This window comes from Protopterus annectens, chromosome 5.part1, assembly GCF_019279795.1.
Source record: "Protopterus annectens isolate FY-2018-M chromosome 5.part1, PAN1.0, whole genome shotgun sequence".
Lineage (NCBI taxonomy): Eukaryota > Metazoa > Chordata > Ceratodontiformes > Protopteridae > Protopterus > Protopterus annectens.
In genome coordinates, this window is record NC_056736.1 from 357,630,562 (window position 1) to 357,654,460 (window position 23,899).

At 34.9% G+C, this 23,899-nt stretch overlaps 1 protein-coding gene across 1 annotated transcript in view; it reads left to right on the forward strand.

Annotated features, from left to right (window-relative positions):
- PDE2A (phosphodiesterase 2A) overlaps positions 1-23,899 on the forward strand; it is a 1,720,394-nt gene that overhangs the window by 1,358,308 nt on the left and 338,187 nt on the right. Inside the window, exons 16-17 of the mRNA XM_044072778.1 lie at positions 7,144-7,207; positions 23,248-23,326. Coding sequence (XP_043928713.1) covers positions 7,144-7,207; positions 23,248-23,326 — 143 coding nt within the window. The remainder of the gene's footprint in view (positions 1-7,143; positions 7,208-23,247; positions 23,327-23,899) is intronic.

Here is a 23,899-nt window from a genome sequence, read left to right on the forward strand (position 1 = left end):
TAAGGCCAACACCAGGAAAGAGTCAGTTAATCCAAACAATATCTGCTGGTATTTTTGTCTCACTTAAATGCACTTAGAGACTTCATCACAAGATTTTCATTATGCTCATTAGCTTTAAATAAGCATTATACCACCATGTTGATAGATCTCCCAGGATTCTTCACCTCAGATATCCCTGTGTCACAGAGACACGCGGTTATCATTAATGATGCATAGTCATTTTTATATGAATTTAGAGGCCTGTTAATCCACAACATCAGTCGGGGACCTAGAAGGCTCCTAGTTTTGCTTATCTCAGCAGTCTATCAGTGCCTTCAGCTGCTACTTAGAAGCATTGAGTTAATGTGACATTGCCTTCCCTCCAGAATCCATTTAGAATCTTAGACCCACAACAAATGCCATGAAATGTATTGTGACAGGAGATTATTCCATCCTGCAAGAGAACATTGTTTCTAATTATCATTATAGAATATCTCTCTTAGTTGCCAGTCTCCTACTCCTTTATAAGACATTCCATGACACCCTCCTGGGACAAACTTCCTCTCATATACAGCATCCCAAAAACTGGAGATTCCACTGCGCGGCCTCTCTACCCAGAGGACTAGCTGTCGCTAGCAGCCATGCTGTAAAGACTACTTCCTCACACCACTCATATGAATGCAGTACCATGTGCTCTTCATACTCTGTGGGATTTTAACACAGATAACACCCTAGCTCCACCTTGGAAAATGCCTACAGGCAGTTTATCCCTTTCAGGTACTCCCTTATTGCACCTCACTATATCACCCTCAATCTCTCTCTATATATAAATTTACACACCATACATACACCTATTTATAATATGTGTGTGTGTATATATATATATATATATATATATATATATATATATATATATATATATATATATATATAGTGTGTGTGTGTGTGTGTGTGTGCGCCCCTATGAGAAGGACAAAAGCTTACAAGAATGAATATCAAAAGACCAAACTGGAACATTGTAAACCCAGAAGGTTGAACAGCAAACACCTTGATTATGCGGGATTGTGTTACAGTAGGGCTTGGGTTTCTGCCCCTTTCCTCACTGTAATACAATGTTGGACTTTGTATATATAATTAGTAGGGGATGTGGAGGGGTGCTGGGGGGCTTACCCCCCCCCCACAAAAATGCAGACTTTTTTCAACTATCAAGTCAGGCTTTTGACTTTTGCTCTTATGAGCTTTTGTGCTTCTGACAGGGACCCAGAGATAGATAGATAGATAGATAGATAGATAGATAGATAGATAGATAGATAGATAGATAGATGATAGATAGATAGATAGATAGATAGATAGATAGATAGATAGATAGATAGATAGATAGAGGCAACCAACAGAACTTAAATCAAAAGGAGTTTCATCATTTGCAAAACTATTAAACACACACTAATTGAACTGTATATAGTACAACATGAAACAGAGATAAATAGTCTTCTTCTAGTGTTTTGCAGAGGGGTCAAGACCATTATACCCTCACACCCCTGTCACTATATACATTCTAACTCAGAGACCACACCATTAGTTGTTTGATTTTTTTTAAATCAGTTATTTTACTTAAGTCTTGTGAAATGAGTTTCAGAAAGCTAGGGATAAGTTTGAAAAGGCCCTCTCACTTATGATTTTAATAAAACAGGCTCTGGACAATGTTATGACATCAGATTTGTTTGAAAGAGCAAGATACTTGGTGTCTGAGTGCTTTAGTTTTGTTGCTAGGGGAGAACAATATGAACAGTTTAACAGTTTGTAAGCCATGATGCTCAGTAGAAGTATAGCTCCCGCTGTTACAGTCAGGCAGTTAGCTCTTTATAATTTTAAACAACAGCTTGCAAAGGTAACTTCTTCTTCTTTCGGCTTTTCCCAGTTAGGGGTTGCCAGAGTGGATCACCTGTCCACTCATGATTGGCAGTGGAGTTTTTACAGTGTTGAGTTGCCAGCCCAGCGCCCAACCTTCCACAGAAGGCACACACATGCACACACTCATGCCTAGGGCCAATTTAGAGTGTCCAATCCACCTACAGCATGTCTTTGGGATGTGGGAGGAAACCGGAGCACCCGGAGGAAACCCACGTGACCACAGGGAGGACATGCAGACTCCGCACAGAAGGCACCCCAGCTTGCAAAGGTAACAAATCCACATATTTTATTTATTGATACTTCAGTAGCATAAGTACTCTGAGCTGAACATAATGTAAAGGTTGGTAGGAAATATTATATTTTAGACAGTCGGATTTTTATTGCTGTAGCTTTTCTGATTTCTTGGGGAAGTGTTTGATTATGTGTAGACCACTGTGAGTTGTGACATAACTTGGTTACTATAAGCTCTATATGAATGCCAAATGTGAGGTACTGGTGAAATGTGATTGCTAGTTATTTTTCTTATATAACAGGGGATTTCCATCCAAGACTAAGATAGTCAGGGATGACAAGGTCTTTAATTTGTGATGAGTGCCTAAAAAGCATTATGTTTGTTTTGTTTAAGCCAATGATGAGGTTTCTGTCAACTAATCAATTCCATATGCAGGTAAAATTATTTTGTAATTTTTACTTGTGGCTAGCTGATCAAACATCAGAATATAGTACTATAATGCCATCTATGTATAATGTACAGTTCAGACTGGTCAAGTCAATTGTTAAATTATTTAAAAAAATTGGTAAATAGGAAAGGGTGTAGTATGGATCCCCAGGGCACCCCTTTCAATAGTGTCTTTTGCTAACTGTACCATAAAGGTTAGGTTCTATAGTTGTGCAAAAACACATCTTAGTGCTAAATTGCATATGTCTAAATTGTAATTCATCAGTAAGAAGTGCATGCTTCACATATAGAAATGGTCACCTGAAATCAAAGAAGAAGGTTGTCGTAAGCCTACCTTTTTTCATTGTTTTATATAAGAGGTTAGTAATTGTATATGTGGATGTTAAAATATTTCACTGTTGGCAATTCCTTGTTTTAAAGTTTTGACAATAACTTTAACTGTGAAAGATTCCTTCTGGATATGTGATATAATATAAACCCAACATTTTTGAAAAGGAATATTTTGGAGGTTAGAGCAATGTGCACCAGTAGCAAAGCAGCATTTCATTTCAGTATATACAGTTTGTAATGGAAATGTTGCCCTCCTATAAGCTGCAGCGGGACTGTACTAGTGCAGTGAATACTTCAGTATGTCTCCATGTGGTATTTTTAATACTATTCTGTTTCTCAGTTACTTATATGTTCTGCTGTTATATTCCATTTTTTTGTTCATTTCTTCAGCTGTATTATTTTAATTCAACTTCTTTTTCCCCTACTAATTTCCCACAACACCTCTTTTACATTCAGAGATACTGGAAAACATAAAGGTCCTACTGAAAACCCTGATATTGGGAGATTTCAATTACCCCACTGTTAACTGGGAAAACTACTCAAGTACAAACTCCCAGGTCCAGCGCTTCCTGGAATTTATCAACTCATATGCCCTGGATCAGCTGGTAAACTCCCCTACCAGAGGTGAAAACATATTGGATCTAGTCATCACCAACATGGGCGACAGGTGTTTCACACCGGAGGTCAACCTGTCACTGGTTAGATCAGACCATAAACTAATCATTCTGGATGGCCACACCACACCACCACCTCCAACCAAGGAAACCACAGTGAAAAACTTTTCTATAGCAAACTTCACCTTACTTAAGACGGAGGTGGTAAGTTTCACAGCCCCCACGCTAAAGGATAACAGTGTCCAGGATGCAGGAACCTTTACAAATGCACTCTATGAGCACCTACAAGGATGCATGGACCATGCCATCCCTAGCAAAACCAAGACTCACTCCCCCTAAGAGAAGGAAACCAGTCTGGTGGACCCCTGCCATAAACAGGCTATACAATAGAAGGAGGAAACTAGTTCAGAAAAAAATCAAATCCCAAGAAGGAAAGACATCCCTGATCAGTATCAGTAAGAAACTAAGGTCCCTCATAAAATCATCCAAGGCTAACTTCGAAAGAAAAATAGCCAAGGATTCGAAAGTTAACCACAAAGCCTTCTTTAGCTATGTCAAGAATCAAAGTGGCAACTCGCAGATATGCACTGAACTAGTGCAAAATAGCACAAAATATACTGAACCCACTGATATTGCCAACATCCTGGCAGATAGATTCAGTGCAAACATCACCCCCCTCTCACCCCCAAAAGGGCCCACAACAATACAGGAAAAGTGTAGTGTCCCAGAAATCACAGATGCACAGGTGAAAACAGCCCTTTCAAAAGCCAAAAGTACAGCATCAATGGGGCCAGATGGTGTCCCAGGCTGCTTCTTGCAGGAACTGCAGAACGAACTAACCCCCCACCTAAACACACTGTTCAACCTCAGCCTCTCCACAGGCTACGTGCCCATAGAATGGCACACAGTAATGGTTATTCCGCTCCACAAAGGAAGGGCCACAACTGACCCTGGTAACTATCGCCCCATAAGCCTGACTAGCCTGGTCTGCAAGGCTATGGAGCTCATCATCATGGAACTCATTAACAAAGACATTGGGAACCACCAAACATTTGACTCGACCCAGTTCGGCTTTGCTAAAGGCAGATCATGCCTACTAAACCTGGTTGACTTCTTCAAGACAGTCACCAAGGCCATAGATGAGGGGAAGGTAGTTCACACAGCCTACCTTGACCTCGTCAAGGCTTTTGACACCATTCCCCACTCAGGAATTATAGGAAAACTCACCGGTCTGAACATAAACCCCTACGTCATGAGATGGGTTGCCAACTGGCTTACAGACAGAACTCACACGGTAAGAATAGTGGGCTCCAGGTCTGACTCTAAACCAGTCACAAGTGGTGTCCCACAAGGCTCAGTCCTGGGACCCCTACTGTTCAGCATATACTTCTCAGAAGTACAGGTAAATGCAGGAGGACTATGGCTAACCAAGTTTGCCGATGACTGCAAACTGGGAGCCATAATTGACTCTCTGGCTGACACGGACATTCTCCAAAAGGGCCTTACTGAGACAGACACCTGGTGTCAAAGTCACGGTCTCAAGCTAAATGCCAAAAAATGCATAGTCATCACATGTGGGAAAAACAAAACACCCATGAATTACCACATAGGTGGCAGCCCCCTTAATACAAAAGAGGTAATAAGAGATCTGGGGACCCAGGTAGATAGTAATCTCTCCTTTGACAATCATATTGCCAAAGTGGTTAGGAAATCCTTCTATATAGCCCATCAAATTACTAAAGGGTTCGCATCTAGAAATAAAGAGGTTATAGTGCCCCTCTACTCATCACTCATTAGACCCATCATAGAGTACAATGCCCCATTTGGGATGTACCTCACAAGACAATTCCAGCAGCTGGAAAGACCACAAAAGTACCTCACCAAGAGGATTACTGGCCTCAAACATATGTCCTATGCAGCCTGACTGGAAAAACTCCAGCTGTACTCAGCCACATATTGCTTACTCAGAGGTGATCTCTGCCTGACTTACAAAGCCATGTCCAACTCAGAATTGATGGGCATGCTCCATCTAAAGAAATCCAAGTCACTGCGAGCCACTCTCTCTAGTGAGCAAAACCTCACCACAACAATAAATACAACATGCTGGAGGGATAGATTCCTGTCACAGAGACTCCCCATTCTTTGGAACAAAATTCCTAACTACATTAGGCAGAGCCCCTCACTAACACTCTTCAAGAGAAGCCTTGACGAGTGGATGGGTAACAGAAAATACACCCCTGGGATCACTTCATTGGCTCTTCTTGACAGAGGCTCAGTTAATTAATCAATGGGGCGGCGAAAGCTGACACACTCTGGCTAGGCTTATAAATGCCCTCAGGCAGAGAGCCTAGTACCTACCTATGAACCTAAGAATCTATTATTTTCTCCCATGTTCATTAGCCTGGTTTCCTTCACCCATTGTTCTCATTGCCTTTAAGCTTCCCACTCTCCAAATACCGTTTCTTCTTCTTTTGTTTATTAGTCCTCAGGTTTGACTGTTGCATGTTTTGAGTCATTATATATGAACTTTTGTATATTGCCCATCCTTAGCTTTCTTCTTTCTCTTCTTTGTTTTCCTCTCTTGCTTCTACCTTGACTCCTTGTGTCCTCTACCTTGTTTGTGCAATCTCTTTCTGTTAACTTATGTGGACCTCTGCCACTGTCTCTTTTCTAGCCATCATTTGCCATTCTCATTTCTTCAGACTCCCCTTATACTTACTGCCTTCTGCCTTTTTCCCCTTCCATTCTTATTGCCTGTTACCTTTCTCATTCATAGGGATCATCTTGAATGGAAGGTGCTCTTTAACCTTGTGACTAAGTGTATATCAAGAATTATTGATATTAATTTGTGGTCACCAGCTTAATGCAGTGGGGGTTTTGTCTAATTACCCTTCTGTGCAGATACTGAGGATTGTGAGGAAATAATTGTTGCTGTATAATGTCTTATGATTACTTATTCTTTGGTGTTTAGTGATACACTGTGTACATTTTGCATATTTCTAATCATAGTTATATGGCATTAGTTGTGCATTCTGTGATTACACACTGGATATTTTTAATTTTTTCATTTATTTGTGATGCAATAGGTAGTATACTCACCTTTGTTGTGTGGTGGGTTCTGTTCCCACACCTGGTAGATCAATGGCTGACACTTCAGTACAGCATATGGGGGGTTCTACACTCCTGAGTGTGTTATCCTTCACAAGGGACATTAAACTAAAGCCCCACATCTATCCTTTATCTGTATCTTGGTTGTTTAACTATTCCTTATCTGTATGTGAGTAATGTAGACATCCCATGAAATGGATTTCACCCTGCTGTTTTCCCAGTTATTAAATCAAAATAAAAAAAAACTAGTCAAATTGTCATGTACAGTGTGTTGTTTGATGGCTACAGTATATGCAATGCCATAATAACTAATATATACATGCACCTCAGCTTGGTGTCTAGTCGCTGCAGTAAGCATTTGGCTAGGACTGGCTTTTCACTGCAGATCCAAGTAGATTTGCATACAAGCTAAATAAACATAGAATTATCAAACCCGTTTTGCTGTACTGTTGAAAAATATACTGTGACAGATATTTACGTTACTAAAATGTTAAACTTTGTCCTTATCTTTTTTTTCTCCAGATAATGTTTCTGTACTATTACAAGAGATTGTAACAGAAGCAAGAAACCTTAGCAATGCAGAGATGTAAGTATATTTATGAATGCGTACAGTCGGTATTTGTTTTAGAATGTCATGGTGGGCTTACTCTTCAGACTTGATCTACGAAGTTCTGCGGCTTTAGAGACTAATAACAATAATAGTAACAATAATTTATATTTTATGTACAGTATGGAGGAAGAAGTCAGCATTTACTTTTGACAGTGCATTACTGATTTATGTGGAGTGGAAGACCTTTCCAAAGAGGTGTTTTTTTCCTCTGTCAGTCTTATGGGTCTATAATTAATGAGGTACATGATGCTCCACCTTCATGCAGGGGGATGACTGCTGCTGTCCTCCATTAGTCCGGTACAAACCCTGCTTGGAAGGGGGTTTGGCAGGTCCTGTTTCAGACTGGACACTGAATATCCTAGTATGTCAACTGGCCCCATAGAAGCAGTGTTCTTGGCCTTGAAAAGCAATTTGATAGGAATAGACATGTGGGTATGTGATCTGGTAATGTCGGGGAGATGAAATTACAGCTAAATTATGTGGTAGTAGATTGGCTATGCCCTCAGGGGTTTGAGTATTTGGTATCATTTACTACTAGCTTGGGGCAGTGCTGGGCATTGTTGTTGAGATTTCAAACAAACATAAACATAGTTAAAATGACTTTATGGCTGTATTTTGCCTGAGCAGCTATTTTTACCTCATGTCTAGCTTTGGTTGATTTTTACCAGGGCCAAGTTCCTTGTTAAGTTTAGCAAGAGCATTTTGACATCTTGAAAATTATGTTTACTAGCACATGCAGTGAGTATTTTTTTTTTCTTTTTGTGCAGCTAGTTTTATTTTGTTTCAACCACAGGGATTTATTTTTAAATTGGCATTATATTTACTTTGGAGGGAGACTGATGCATGTATTCACCTATTCACATGTGTATAGAAAGTGGTGGTAAAGGATTTTGCATACAGTCAGGTCACCGTATTGGAGGCGGGATGATGAATTTAACCAGGTTATCATTAGCCTTTGCATAATCACTGAATACTGAGGCATTTAAAGATGCCAAGTCTTATGGTGAATAGGACTGATTTATCCTCCAGTATATCTATGGAGTAAGTTGCAGTTGGTGGGGATTGGAAGGTTGGCATATTGGTTAAGGTGTTTACCTTATAGATACAAGGTGCAGCATTTGATTCTCACATAGGGTAACTGGCTAGGCTTAAAGTGGCCCACAAGGGCAGTTAGCCTAGTACTAATCTATAAAACTATGATACTGGTAAAGACAAAGTCCAAAATTCTGTCTCCCCTACTGGGATCAAATTAACTTTTCCAGTTCCAGTGAGTTTGTATTTGTGAAGTCCAGAAATGTCTGGGCATGCATGTTAGGGGATATATGAGCCTCCCAGTTGATGGAGGGGTAATTGATGTCCCCTAGGAGAATGATGTCTGTCTAATGCATAGGGACTCCATACTATGACCCTGTCTTGAAAATAAAGCATGATACTAACATGGTTATTTCTTTATTTATCACTCATTTATTTATCTGTTCATCACATAGGTATATTGATTACAAATAACCTGTGCAAATATAACTTGAGCCAACAGTGAAGTGTAATAAGGACGTGCAATTAAAGAACTGCTGAATAACAGAAGTGTATGCTACTTTTGGATGTATATTTCAAATGTAGTAAACTACATAGCTAAAAGACAAAATGCCTTATAAGACAGAATGTGTAAAACAATGTGCATAAATGCAGAGACACATTAACAGATAAGTGAGAAGATAGTTAATTCAGTGTTTGGTATGTTAACAATGTATAAGTTACCATGTTAAAATAATTATTAAACTACTGGCAAAAGATAGGCACATCTTTATTAGTTTATGATTTGCAAAAGTATCAAATTTACATTCTTCAGGAGAGAAGATATGATGTTTTATTACTGTACAAACATGAATTGCTGAAAATCAGCCTAACAAATAAATAAATGAGTGAATGTAATAATTTTTTGGTGGGTAGCAAAGCCACCAACTGCTCTAGAACCTATACATACAAATTCCACAGTCAAACAAATTCAGAGAAGGGAGAAATCTCTCAGAAGAGGTGAATAACTACTGGGGCACATTTTGAAATCACACTGTTAGTAATTTGTTGTGGAAACAGCAAGAGGGGAGTTAAACTCCATTGACTCATACTTTGTGAGTTGGTTCGTCAGGGAATCTGATTTCAGGGAGTATTATAACAGTCTCCGGTTTATTGTCAGTGTACAAGTTATGTGACAAATTTCTATATTACAGAAGTCATATGTAATTTAATTTCACCAATGGCAATAGTGTTGAAGGACTAGGAAGATATCTTTCTACACAAAGTGATTGGGGAAGGAATGTAGGCTTTAGAGCATCTATACTTTGAAACTTTCCATTAATGAAGATCTAAAGTATTTCATTTAGCTTATGGAGTATAATGCTTTTTAACTTTTTTAAGTAATTAGAAATAATAACATTTTATATACTCTTAATCTGAGACCAAACAGATTAGAAAATAAATTCAAGCAGCTATGTGTATAGAGGGCTAATAATACAAGGTTTAGGACAAAAAGCCAGTCATCCACAAATAATTTAGTAAAAAATGCCAGGCAAACCGATATATGAAACAACTACCGCTTTTATTAATTAAAACGCACAAAATCAAAACGTTTTTCGTCTTACTAAGTAGTAGGACTTCTTCAGAAAATCAGCAGTCCATTACATTCAAACTTTTTATAAACTGTGAAACAAATTTGCGCCACAAACGCATTGGTACTATTAAACATTTAAAGCTATATTACTTTTAATACATACATCCTCACAAATGTTTTCATTGACTCTAATAAAATATGTATATTATGATCCTGAATTTAAATATAAATATAAAATGTACAATCAATTAAAACCCAATAGGTTATAACTAAAATGGATATATATATTGTTTATATTTATATTGTACAGGAAATGCGATGCATCTATTACTCTAATAGCAGCTTCCTTTTTTTAAAAAATGAATATATATATATATATATATATATATATATATATATATATATATATATATATATATGTGATTGTGTGTGTATATAACACTGTATTCATATTTTTTATTTTATATATATATATATAAAATTTGTATTGTGTTCATGATGCATGTTCATATTCCAATGTGTGTGTTTATGAACACAACCTAAAATTTATTTTACCATATTATATACATAAATTTAAAACTGATTACTTTCTTCCATTCACCATTGCATGACATCACAAAATACCAAACTAATATTCACCCATATATAGGTGAATTTATACATAATGATTAATAAATATTTTGCTATGTTCATAAATAAAGGTATTAAGAATGAAGGTATTAAAAATGATAAAACGACCATTTCTAAACCAAATACATCTTCATGTATATAAATATAAATAATTATAATAATATTACTTTGAAAACACATAATAAAATTTCATTCCATATTGCCTTATTAATACATTGTAAGTTTTTATCTTTCTAGACTCTTCAATTTCAATAAACACATTATCGAACATTTTTCATTGAGACCTGGGTACATGTAGGCATTCAACCTTATTTGCTATAACAATTCTATTTTTTCTAATAATAAATTAGTGGGTCCTCCTCTTGTATCTTGATTTACTTGTTGGATGATTTTGAATCTAAACTTATGTTCAGGAAATAATTTTACATGTCTTGCTAATGCATTCTCTTCTTTATGCTGACTAATATTTCTCAGATGTTCTGACACTCTCTCCCTTAATTTACAATCCATTTTGCCCACATAAAATGATGTTCATGCTTGGCATTTAGCTATGTAAACCACTCCTTTAGTATTACAATTGAACTTCCCTTTAATATTGATCTTATATCCGTTAATGTCAATTTTACTCCCCACATCCATTATGTGACAATAGGAGCAGTTACCACATTGCATCATGCCTAGACTTCTAATGAATGGATGTTTTTGCTTCTGAAAGATTTGTTTAAAGCTGTTTGCTTTCCTCCAAACAATTTTTGGTGTAAAATTGAATGTGGAACCTAAGCTGACATCATCTTTCAATAAGGACCAATTTTTGATTATTGTTTATTTGATAAGTGCATAATTAGAACAGAAATTAAATATACATGCCGAATTAAACTCCTTATTTGCTGCAGTTATCAGACTTTGATTAGATACTTGTAAATTTCCTACAACTATTTTAATTTCTAATATAGGTGTATATAACCCACTCATCCTTTTTGATGTTACTTCAAAAATTATTCCTTCTATAAAATCACGTGGTCATGCTCTATTCAAAAACATCTGTTTTAATGTCGAGCATTCCTCCTGAAACTTTTCATCCATCGTTATCATTTTTGCTGCTCGAACTAATTGGCCTTTCAGCACTGAATGTTTTTGATACAAGGGGTGAGCACTCGAGAAATGCAAGAATTTATTCGAATATGTGGGTTTCCTATACTCCCAAGCTTCATCTTGATTTTGTTGAATTTTTTTTGTCAATTGTATATCTAAATATGATATAGATGTAGTATCAAAAGTATATGTGAAATTCAAAAAATCAGTAGATTGATTTAACATCATGACTAAATTTTCAGCTGTTTGTGTTGTACCTTCAATTATTACAAAAATATCATCAATGAATCTCACATAAAACCTTACTACATCTTGAAATAGGGTATCGGGAAATATATATGTACTTTCCCAATATGACATCACCAAATTCGCATAACTTGAACCATATGGTGATCCCATAGCTACCCCTTTCTTTTGTACATAATATTGATTCTCAAAAAGAATAAAATTGTAGGAAAGTATTATATCCAGTAATTCTTGTACTAAGGAAATTTCAGATTCCAGGGCATGTTTTTGGCGCATCCTGGTGGTAACCCATTCTATCCCTTCATTATGTGGGATACTCGTATATAATTCTCTAACATCAATAGAATTGTTATGGCAAATAAGGTTGAATGCCTACATGTACCCAGGTCTCAATGATAAATGTTCGATAATGTCTTTATTGAAATTGAAGAGTCTAGAAAGATAAAAACTTATAATGTATTAATAAGGCAATATGGAATTAAATTTTATTATGTGTTTTCAAAGTAATATTATTATAGTTATTTATATTTATATACATGAAGACGTATTTGGTTTAGAAATGGTCGTTTTATCATTTTTAATACCTTCATTCTTAATACCTTTATTTATGAACATAACAAAATATTTATTAATCATTATGTATAAATTCGCCTATATATGGGTGAATATTAGTTTGGTATTTTGTGATGTCATGCAATGGTGAATGGAAGAAAGTAATCAGTTTTAAATTTATGTGTATAATATGGTAAAATAAATTTTAGGGTTGTGTTCATAAACACACACATTGGAATATGAACATGTATCATGAACACAATACAAATTATATATATATATATATATATATATATATATTAAATAAAAATATAAAAAATATGAATATAGTGTTATATACACACACAATCACATATATATATATATTCATTTTTTAAAAAAAAGGAAGCTGCTATTAGAGTAATAGATGCATCGCATTTCCTGTACAATATAAATATAAACAATATATATATCCATTTTAGTTATAACATATTGGGTTTTAATTGATTGTACATTTTATATTTATATTTAAATTCAGGATCATAATATACATATTTTATTAGAGTCAATGAAAACATTCGTGAGGATGTATGTATTAAAAGTAATATAGCTTTAAATGTTTAATAGTACCAATGCGTTTTTGGCACCAATTTGTTTCAAAGTTTATAAAAAGTTTGAATGTAATGCACTGCTGATTTTCTGAAGAAGTCCTGCTACTTAGTAAGATGAAAAACTTTTTGATTTTGTGCGTTTTAATTAATAAAAGCGGCAGTTGTTTCATATATCAGTTTGCCTGGCGTTTTTTACAAGTTTGTACTCTATCTCTTTCGTTTTGGGTTTTTTTGTAGTCGGCTTATGCCATGGCAGACAAGTCATTTGAAACAACACCCGGAATTTTAAGAGATGATTCAATAGATGGAGTTTATGAAGGAGATGCGATGGGTAAACTCACAATGCTCATTCAATTATTGTCTCAAAAAGTTGAGACAATGAGCTCAAGACTGGATAATGTAACAGCTACACAACGAGCGCAGCAGGATCGAATGGCTAATACCCAAATAAATGTGGAAAATTCAACAGCATTTAGGCAGCCAGCACAACGGGACCGAAGGGTCAACACCGATGAATTACAACCTGGCCAAATGATGGGGTTAGCCACAACGGAACAGATGCAAACACCACAAATGGAAACAGGTACTGTTTCAAATAATCAATTGCAGCAAATGAATGAATGGAATTGCGATTTATGACAGTAATAGCTCAAGAAAATTTTGACACAATACCAGCAGTTTCAACAATAAGTGTAAATGGTCACACTGTGGCAAATCAAACTAATTTGAGAAAAACAACCCAAACGCCCAATTTAAAAGATTGGCTCACATCACCTATAGGCTTGTTTAGATCTAACCAAAGCATGAATGACTCAAATGCCTTAGAGAGTAATAATATCACATTGTCAAACTTATTAAATGAACTGGATGCAAATATGCTCAAACATAAGAAATTAAATTTAGAAATTGAATACTTTCAGGAGTGTTTAATAGCAGAAATTGTGCCAAAAGGGCTCAGAAGCTGGCGCTATCCTATGGGCTTAGTCCCAGGATCAGAATTTCATAAAGACTTAGTTAAACTATTTAATCAACAAGGATCTCAGTTAATGCAAACTATGATAAAACACTATACTTTGATAATAAAAGAAATAGAAGAAAAAATAGAAAAATTGGACACAATAATCAAACAGCATAGTGACTTTCCAAGGTATAAATATGAGTACATGCTGTGTTTTCAAAGTATAGAACAGCATATAGAGAAAATGAGAAAAATAAAAATCAAAAAATTGGAAAGAGATAGAGTACAATATGAAAAAGGTCTGGCGTATCCATTACCTCCACCTGCTCAAGTATGGCCTAATAAGCAATTAGACTCTTTGGATGACTTTATAAGTGATAAAAGTGAAGATGATTTAAGGGCAAATAACAATAATAACAGCAATTTGCCGACAACACATTCCCCTATACAATAACAACAGGATGATGTTGCGATGGAAGACAACCAAGTGAGAAGAAGTGAATGTTTAAGAGGTCGTAATAACAATAATAATTTTAGATCAACAGAGGCCAATAATGGAGCATCCAATAAGAATAATAATCAGGGTTTTCTGAGATACACTCGGAAAAAACAATGGAACAGGAAGAGAAACCAGAACAACAGGAGATGACCAATGAGAATGATCACATTTTTGGACCTATTTTGATAAAAAATAAGAAAAAGGACTTTACTGCATATAATTTTTCTTCTTTTTAGGTCACACAATGTTTAGTGGATACACTTTCTAAAGGTTTAACTTTTGTTCCATCATGTAGGATGAATTTGGCAGAAACCGTTTGCGACCTTAAGCTTTTTGTTAGAAAATTGAATTTAAAACATTTATTAGGAGAACAAAATGTTATTAATGAGTTTAGAGTTGCAAGTTGTTTCAATCCACCATTACATAATTCACTTTTTATTTTTGAAAAAATATGTGAAGTTGATCTAAGAGAATTGAGTAAAATAGCTCTAATTTTATTGATAATCTAAATATAGAGGAGAGGGAAAGCCTGGATTGTTTATTAAAGGCTAATGTTAGAATAATGAATCCAGATAAAGGTGGGGGTTTGGTTTTTATGGACATGCCAGATTATGTACAACATATCAGAGACATCTTAACAACAGATGTCTATCAAATAGCATCACTCAATGAATATAATAAGGCTAACCAATTTATAAAAAGTTTATTAAATGAATTGTTCATTGAAGAAAGAATTGACATACATATTTTCAATTATTTGATGGTGATGGCGCCAAGAGCACCTTGTATGTTTGGAGTGCCTAAAATTGACAAAAACTTACAGAATCCTCCATTTAGACCAATAGTAGCTGGAAGGAATTCGTCTACATACACGTGTGCCAAATTTATAGATTCCATTCTTAAAAAATATGTAATAAAAGAAGAATGAATCATAAAAGATTCTTGGACCTTTTTGGAAAGATTGAATATGTTTACATATAATGAAGAATATAATTTTTTAACAATTGATGTTAGAGAATTATATACGAGTATCCCACATAATGAAGGGATAGAATGGGTTACCGCCAGGATGCACCAAAAACATGCCCCAGAATCTGAAATTTCCTTAGTACAAGAATTACTGGATATAATACTTTCCTACAATTTTATTCTTTTTGAGAATCAATATTATGTACAAAAGAAAGGGGTAGCTATGGGATCACCATGTGGTTCAAGTTATGCGAATTTGGTGATGTCATATTGGGAAAGTACATATATATTTCCCGATACCCTATTTCAAGATGTAGTAAGGTTTTATGTGAGATTCATTGATGATATTTTTGTAATAACTGAAGGTACAACACAAACAGCTGAACATTTAGTCATGATGTTAAATCAATCTACTGATTTTTTGAATTTCACATATACTTTTGATACTACATCCATATCATATTTAGATATAGAATTGACAAAAAACATTCAACAAAAACAATATGAAGCTTGGATGTATAGGAAACCCACATATTCGAATAAATTCTTGCATTTCTCGAGTGCTCACCCCTTGTATCAAAAACGTTCAGTGCTGAAAGGCCAATTAGTTCGAGCAACAAGAATGATAACGATGGATGAAAAGTTTCAGGAGGAATGCTCGACATTAAAACAGATGTTTTTGAATAGAGCATACCCACGTGATTTTATAGAAGGAATAATTTTTGAAGTAACATCAATAAGAATGAGTGGGTTATATACACCTATATTAGAAAATAAAATAGTTGTAGGAAATTTACAAGTATCTAATCAAAGTCTGCTAACTGCAGCAAATAAGGAGTTTAATTCGGCATGTATATTTAATTTCTGTTCTAATTATGCACTTATCAAATAAATAATAATCAAAAATTGGTCCTTATTGAAAGATGATGTCAGCTTAGGTTCCACATTCAATTTTACACCAAAAATTGTTTGGAGGAAAGCGAACAGCTTTAAACAAATCTTTCAGAAGCAAAAACATCCGTTCATTAGAAGTCCAGGCATGATGCAATGTGGTAACTGCTCCTATTGTCACATAATGGATGTGGGGAGTAAAATTGACATTAACGGATATAAGATCAATATTAAAGGGAAGTTCAATTGTAATACTAAAGGAGTGGTTTACATAGCTAAATGCCAAGCACGCCCATCATTTTATGTGGGCAAAACGGATCGTAAATTAAGAGAATGAGTGTCAGAACATCTGAGAAATATTAGTCAGCATAAAGAAGAGAATGCATTAGCAAGACATGTAAAATTATTTCCTGAACATAAGTTTAGATTCAAAATCATCCAACAAGTAAATCAAGGTACAAGAGGAGGACCCACTAATTTATTATTAGAAAAAATAGAATTGTTATGGCAAATAAGGTTGAATGCCTACATGTACCCAGGTCTCAATGACAAATGTTCGATAATGTGTTTATTGAAATTGAAGAGTCTAGAAAGATAAAAACTTATAATGTATTAATAAGGCAATATGGAATGACATTTTATTATGTGTTTTCAAAGTAATATTATTATAATTATTTATATTTATATACATGAAGATGTATTTGGTTTAGAAATGGTCGTTTTATCATTTTTAATACCTTCATTCTTAATACCTTTATTTATGAACATAACAAAATATTTATTAATCATTATGTATAAATTCACCTATATATGGGTGAATATTAGTTTGGTATTTTGTGATGTCATGCAATGGTGAATGGAAGAAAGTAATCAGTTTTTAATTTATGTATATAATATGGTAAAATAAATTTTAGGGTTGTGTTCATAAACACACACATTGGAATATGAACATGTATCATGAACACAATACAAATTTTATATATATATATATATATATATATATATATATATATATATATATATATATATAAAAATATAAAAAATATGAATATAGTGTTATATACACACACAATCACATATATATATATATATATTCATTTTTTTAAAAAAAAGGAAGCTGCTATTAGAGTAATAGATGCATCGAATTTTCTGTACAATATAAATATAAACAATATATATATCCATTTTAGTTATAACATATTGGGTTTTAATTGATTGCATATTTTATATTTATATTTAAATTCAGGATCATAATATACATATTTTATTAGAGTTAATGAAAACATTTGTGAGGATGTATGTATTAAAAGTAATATAGCTTTAAATGTTTAATAGTACCAATGTGTTTTTGGCGCCAATTCATTTCAAAGTTTATAAAAAGTTTGAATGTAATGGACTGCTGATTTTCTGAAGAAGTCCTACTACTTAGTAAGACGAAAAACGTTTTGATTTTGTGCGTTTTAATTAATAAAAGCGGTAGTTGTTTCAAATATCGGTTTGCCTGGCGTTTTTTACTAGTTTGTGTTTCGTTTTGTTTTTTTTTTTTTGTGATCCACAAATAATTTGGCTTCGCCTTGTATACTATGGCATATTATCAATTAATGTTTTTTTTGTTTGTTTTTTTTTTTAGATGGCCTCAGATGAGTCACAGGAAGATGTAGTACAAAGGCAAAAGTCAAAAACCTTGTATATAACCTCAGTAATTCAGAACTAGGAAGGAAACATTATTTGTTCAAATGATATTTAGCAAAGTACTTTTAGTGACAAGGTCATTTCCTGGGAGAAACTAAAAGATCTAAAGCTGTCACCGAGGTAATCCCCTTGAGATTTCTAAAGATCTATCATAAAGGCTGCTGTTGTGTGAATGCAGCATTTCCAGATTTGACTAAGTCTGTGATATTTATTAGTTCAGTGCTGTATCTCACTTGATGAATATGGTTTATAATGTATACATTAGATTAAGTACACTTCTGTGGCTCTGCTCGACAGGGGCACAGGAAAGTAACTTTCTTGGGTGACATAAGCCAGGGTACCTTGTTGGTTAGGCTTACTTAGGCCCTCGGGCCGATAGCCTAGTACCTACCTACAAACCTATACCCATCTATGTCAAGCAATCTGTGTCAAGCAAAGTAGCATAGCCAGCATTCTTAATGGCTATAGTTTGACATACGATTTTGTTTCTAAAGTGAAAATAGCAATAATGCTTTTGCTAGATGAAGAATCTGGGTTTTTATTTGGCTTAGTAAAAAGTATAATGAGCAACTGTGCATTGGAAAGTAACATAGTCACTTAGTCAGAGTAGTGTTTTTATGCAATGAATCAGAATATTAATATCTGATAATTAGTAATAATCCATGATTAACCCAGTTGGAATCTTTACCTTTGGGGAACTAAGTGTTTTTTACACTTCAAGTTTGGTGAAGAGTGTGGTACAGTAAGGGTGGATGTGACATTAAAATGTTAAATAAAATTAAGACTTTCTACATAGAGGATTAGGAAGCATGCAGTGAACTATATAACTGAGGAAAGAGTTATCACTAACTAAACTAATATTTCCTAGTGATGTATGGTATGAATCATCTTGTCACACCTTTTATTTTTTTCAAGTGTCCAGCTGTTACTTTTTGCAAATTCATTCCTTTGTTAACTTTAGTTAACTCCGCTCCACTTACTCACTTTTAAATTACGTGCCCCAGTTTTTGTTTAAAAAATGTTATTTCTTTAATCAGATGTTTGTAATTGTGTAGCAGTGTAGCAGTAAGAGCTTTTGGCTTATTGGAATGACTGTTTTTTTTTTTTTTTTTTTTTTTTTTTTTTATTGGTCTTTTTAAAACAAAAGACAATCACTTACCAAAGTATAATGCGCTAGTCAGTACAGTCACAAATAGTGTTATAAGGCTATATCTAGCTGTCCGACAGTTGGTACATAGAGTTAAGGCTGTGAACTGTGAACTGTAATTCTTGTGATACATGGTTTGATACCCTTGGTTTTCATTTGCTTACTGTGTTACTTTGAGCAAGTCACTTAACCAGATGTTACTCATGAGTCGTCCCTGCAAAGGGACTTTGTACACACTAGGCCTCCATAGTTAAAAATGTATTATTATTATTATTATTATTATCATTAGTAGTAAACAATATGCTTTTTATAGAGGTTTCATTTTAATACAAATACACTCATTTGTCATAGTCTAGAAACACACGAGAGAACAATGAAATGTAATGATTAAACAGAATAAAAGAAAATGAAAGATATTGCATCCAGTCTTGGAAAACCCAGAAAGCCATTTTAATTCCTGTGTATACATAAGAGTGCTTTGACTGTACTTCAAAAATTAGAGGTAAAACACTTATTATAGTTACATTCATAAGTAAGAACCTGACTACAATAAGCTTGTGCAGTTCAGACCATTATGTTCTAAATCTGGAAAAAAGTCTGATGGTTAAGCATCTTTCTGGCATCATAAAAGTTCTTAATAAGCTTTTGTTAGGTACCTGTCACAGCCATTAACATTCAGTGTCATGCAATATCAATAACAGTGGCAGCCGCCCCAACAAATGATCAGTGAGTGTAAACCCTGTTAAACACGTCATTCACTCTTTTTTGGAAGGATGTATGAAAGGTTTAAAGCTCTTTACATTTCCTGACACTGTTCTGTTGTGCTCACTTTCTGTAGGATGGAGGTAAGTGTGTTGCAGTTTTCAAAAGTTATAAAACACTTAGCAGTCCTACACTGTTTTCTCTAACTATTGTAGCACTTGGGAGCAGGTAAAGCTCAAGGCGCCATCCTTCTCAGCTGTATGTCATTATGAGAATGTTCCTCAGTCTAAGTCTTAAATATTTTAGGTGTCATACTGTTCTGCACTGAAAAGGTCTGCAACAGTCGTTAAGTAACACAAGTAATCACCCAAGTGAGCACAGTTTCAACAGTTAATAACCATGCTGTGAGCTTCATAGTTAAAAGCATTTGTATGTGTTTCATGTTTTGCCCATTTCTTCCACACTGTGCAAGGTAGTGTTCCATGTTTAAGTAATGAAAGATCATACACTACAAAAATTATGATTGACTCTCTCAGATTATAGCCCAGTTGTTTATGTATTCTCAATATGAATGTCAAAATCCATCTCTTAAACCTTGCTCTCAAGGTGAAATATTTGAGGTACACATGTCAAATACATAACCAATTTGTTATCATCATAGTCATCTGTGTTATGGCAGTGTTCTTACATATGAAACTCATTGTTATAAAGGAAAGCTAACCTAGGACTGCATACAAGAAAATGCTCTGTAAAGCAACTAGAAGCTTTAAAAGCTGTAACACACATTACAGTGGCCATCAGAAAAGTGCAGCTCTAAAGGTCAGCAGCTTTAAAAGCTGTCTCACACCTCATACTGAAGCAACACCTTTTTTAACTGAAGTTGTCACATAATATTAGTTAAAACTCCTTATGCATTTGAAGGGATTATGAATGCTATTTTATATTCACAAACCTCTATATTCTCTCAAAATGGATACCAAGAAATGTTTCTCTCAAGCTTCAACCTTGAGATGAATTTCTTGACATCGATTTCTTAAGCACATTACAATGTGATTATGATCAGATACCCAAAAATAATTCTCTATATTTTGAGACTTTTTAAGAATACACATTTTGTAACCAAATTGTAATTATCATATACCCATTTGAGGGAACTATGGTGGGGAACATCCTGAATGTTCATGTAGTGTTACAAGACTCTTGCTAAAACTTCATATGCAGTTATCTCTTAACGACTATAATACTATTTAAAATTGGTTGGATAGTTGCAGGCTTTGGTAACAATTCATACAGAGATGAAATAGTACATCCAAGGTATCATAAATCACCTGCTCCCTACACCAAGCCTTTTCTCATACATATAATAATTTTACAAACTCAAAAGTCAGACCTTTTCATTCCTCTTCCTGTTAAAGCTCCACAGTCAACTGTATTATATAGTAAATCTTAAAATAAGAGAAAGTTAAGGGATTGTTTTACTTATACCCAAATCAGATTGGAAACAATCAGTTGTGTATTAAGTGAAACAGAAACCAAAAGGCTTCTATAATTTGTTGATAGCATGCAGGGCATCTATCCATCATGCCAAGATATTTTGAGATTTGGCCTGTATCTAGAAATAGAGCCCTACTCCCAATTCTTCTATAAGTCTTTGAAGTACTCCCATCAGTACAGGTGTACACATGAAAATACTTTCCAAAAATACAACCATCAAGACTTAGAGTAATGTGTAATACAGATAATGATGTACCTGTCTGGTAGTGGTTCTTGGCTGACAAAACACAATAAAATGTGGACATTAAGGAAACCAAACAAGTTTTGAAGGCAGAGTACAATGTGGATGAACCATCCACATAAACACAATGTAATGCCACTGCATTTATTGGATGGTATTATCTTGAGAGGATAAGACTGAGAAAGCCCTTAAGCATTTCAGGGAGGCACAATGAGAATTAATTAAAGTCAGGAGCTCTCGGATATAATACATGTGTGTCACTGGAACATTGCAAATTCTAGCAGATAATTTGACACTCATTTCATGATTTTCCAGAAGAAGACAGTCACTAGCAAAGATCATGACCTTGTGTCCATCGGTTTGTAGGACAATCGTGAAACCATCAAGACATTCATTCAATAACCAAAGCAAATAACACAGAGATCAGGAGACACCCTTTGCCTTTAATTATATACTCTGATCATTTTAAAATGAGCATAGTTTTGACAGAGTAGCCACGTAAACAATGGGAACAAAAACAGGGATAACCAATAAATATGCATTCCCAACCAGAAAAAAATGAAGCGACTGGGAGTGGTCTCAACCTCCGCATGACTTATTAGATATGTGGTGATTTCCATGAAAGATAATGTCCAAGTTTATACTCCACACACCCAAAAGGGATTTCCCTGTTGCAGTACATGCTGCATTCCTTGACATAAAACTACTGAACTAACCAACACTACATCTTCCTGTATGGACCCCCATAGCTGCAAGTTATCAGGAAACTATTGTGTGAAAGTCAGTCTGGCAGAATCTCCTCAGTTTACCTTAAAGACCTCAAAAAACATTTCCATGATTTTGTGACCCATGCATCTTTCACTTATATTGTATTTTCTTGGGCATCCTATGTTTTTTTTCTCTATTTCCCTGAAGTTCTATTTTATAATGAACAGCATAATAAAAAATATACTTTCTACTGCATTTTGTGCCTTCTCTGAGTCAGTGCAGTCGTGGAGTTAGTATATAAAAATAAAGGGGTGCAAAACCTACCACAAAAAAAGCACGGGAAGGCTTGTCACTGCAAAAAAAAACACATTCTTGTACTTTTTTAGGTGCTTATGTTTTGCTCATTTTTTGATACAAACTGTTATAGTCTCAGATTGACACTGACATATATTTAATGCTTGTGCACCTTAGTACTGGGAGGACTAGTCAAACCACACCTCCTCAGTTGTACCGTCTGTATAGTGATCATTAGTTTGTTCGAGGGAGAAATGCATGATACTTGTACTGATGTACATGGCTCAGCATTCACGGACACGTTTAACATAACCAACTCAATCCTTGCACTCAGCTGGAAAGAAACGGATGCTCCCAGACAGAACATATAATAATTATTTACTATTTTATCTGTCTCCTTCTACAATGGCTACTCTGAAGAAAACTGGGTGTTTTTTTTTTTTTTTTTGCAAGACAAAAGGAACCAGACAACAGGGCAAGTAAACATATTTATTAATATAATTTATTTTAACTAAAGTATTGTGAATTAAATTACCTAGAATTTGCTTTTCTTTTAGGATATAATAAATAAAAATAAAAGGGCCTGTTTGACTAAATTGTAAACTATATCAGCCTTCTTTTCTTTGATAAGTATTTCTTTATTCTTTGCAAAATACAGCTTGCCTGCCTCTCATTTTATGTCATTCTTTCTTTCTTTTACAAACAGCTGTTCAGTGTTCCTGTTGGACAGAGGTAACAATGAGCTGGTGGCGAAGGTGTTTGATGGAGGTGTTGTGGATGATGAGGTAAGTTTGTTTTCTTTTAATTCCTAAAATAATTATTAATAAACAGCATCTTATAGTAAGCTTTATTTTTGTTGTCATGTTGCAATTATCGCCCTATTAGCCTGACGAGCCTGGTCTACAAGGCCATGAAATGTAGCATCATGGAACTCATAAACAAAGACATTGGTAACCTCCAAACTCTGGACCCCACCCAGTTTGGGTTTGTGAAAGGCAGATTATGCCTTCTTAACCTGATCAACTTCTTTGAGGCAGTCACCAAAGCAGTAGACGAGGGTATGTTGGTTCACACAGCCTATCTTGACCTCGACAAGGCTTTCAACACTATCCCCCATTCTGAAATTATACCTAAACTCACTAAACTAGGCATAAATCCCTATGTCACAAGATGGGTTGCCAACTGGCTCACTGACAAAACCCACACTGTAAAAGTTGCAGACTCCAAATTTGACTTCAAACCAGTGACAAGTGGAGTACCACAGGGTTCAGTCCTGGTACCTCTCCTGTTTGGTATCTACTTCCCTGAAGTACTGGCTAACACAGAAGGCCTCTGGCTAACAAAGTTCACAGATGACT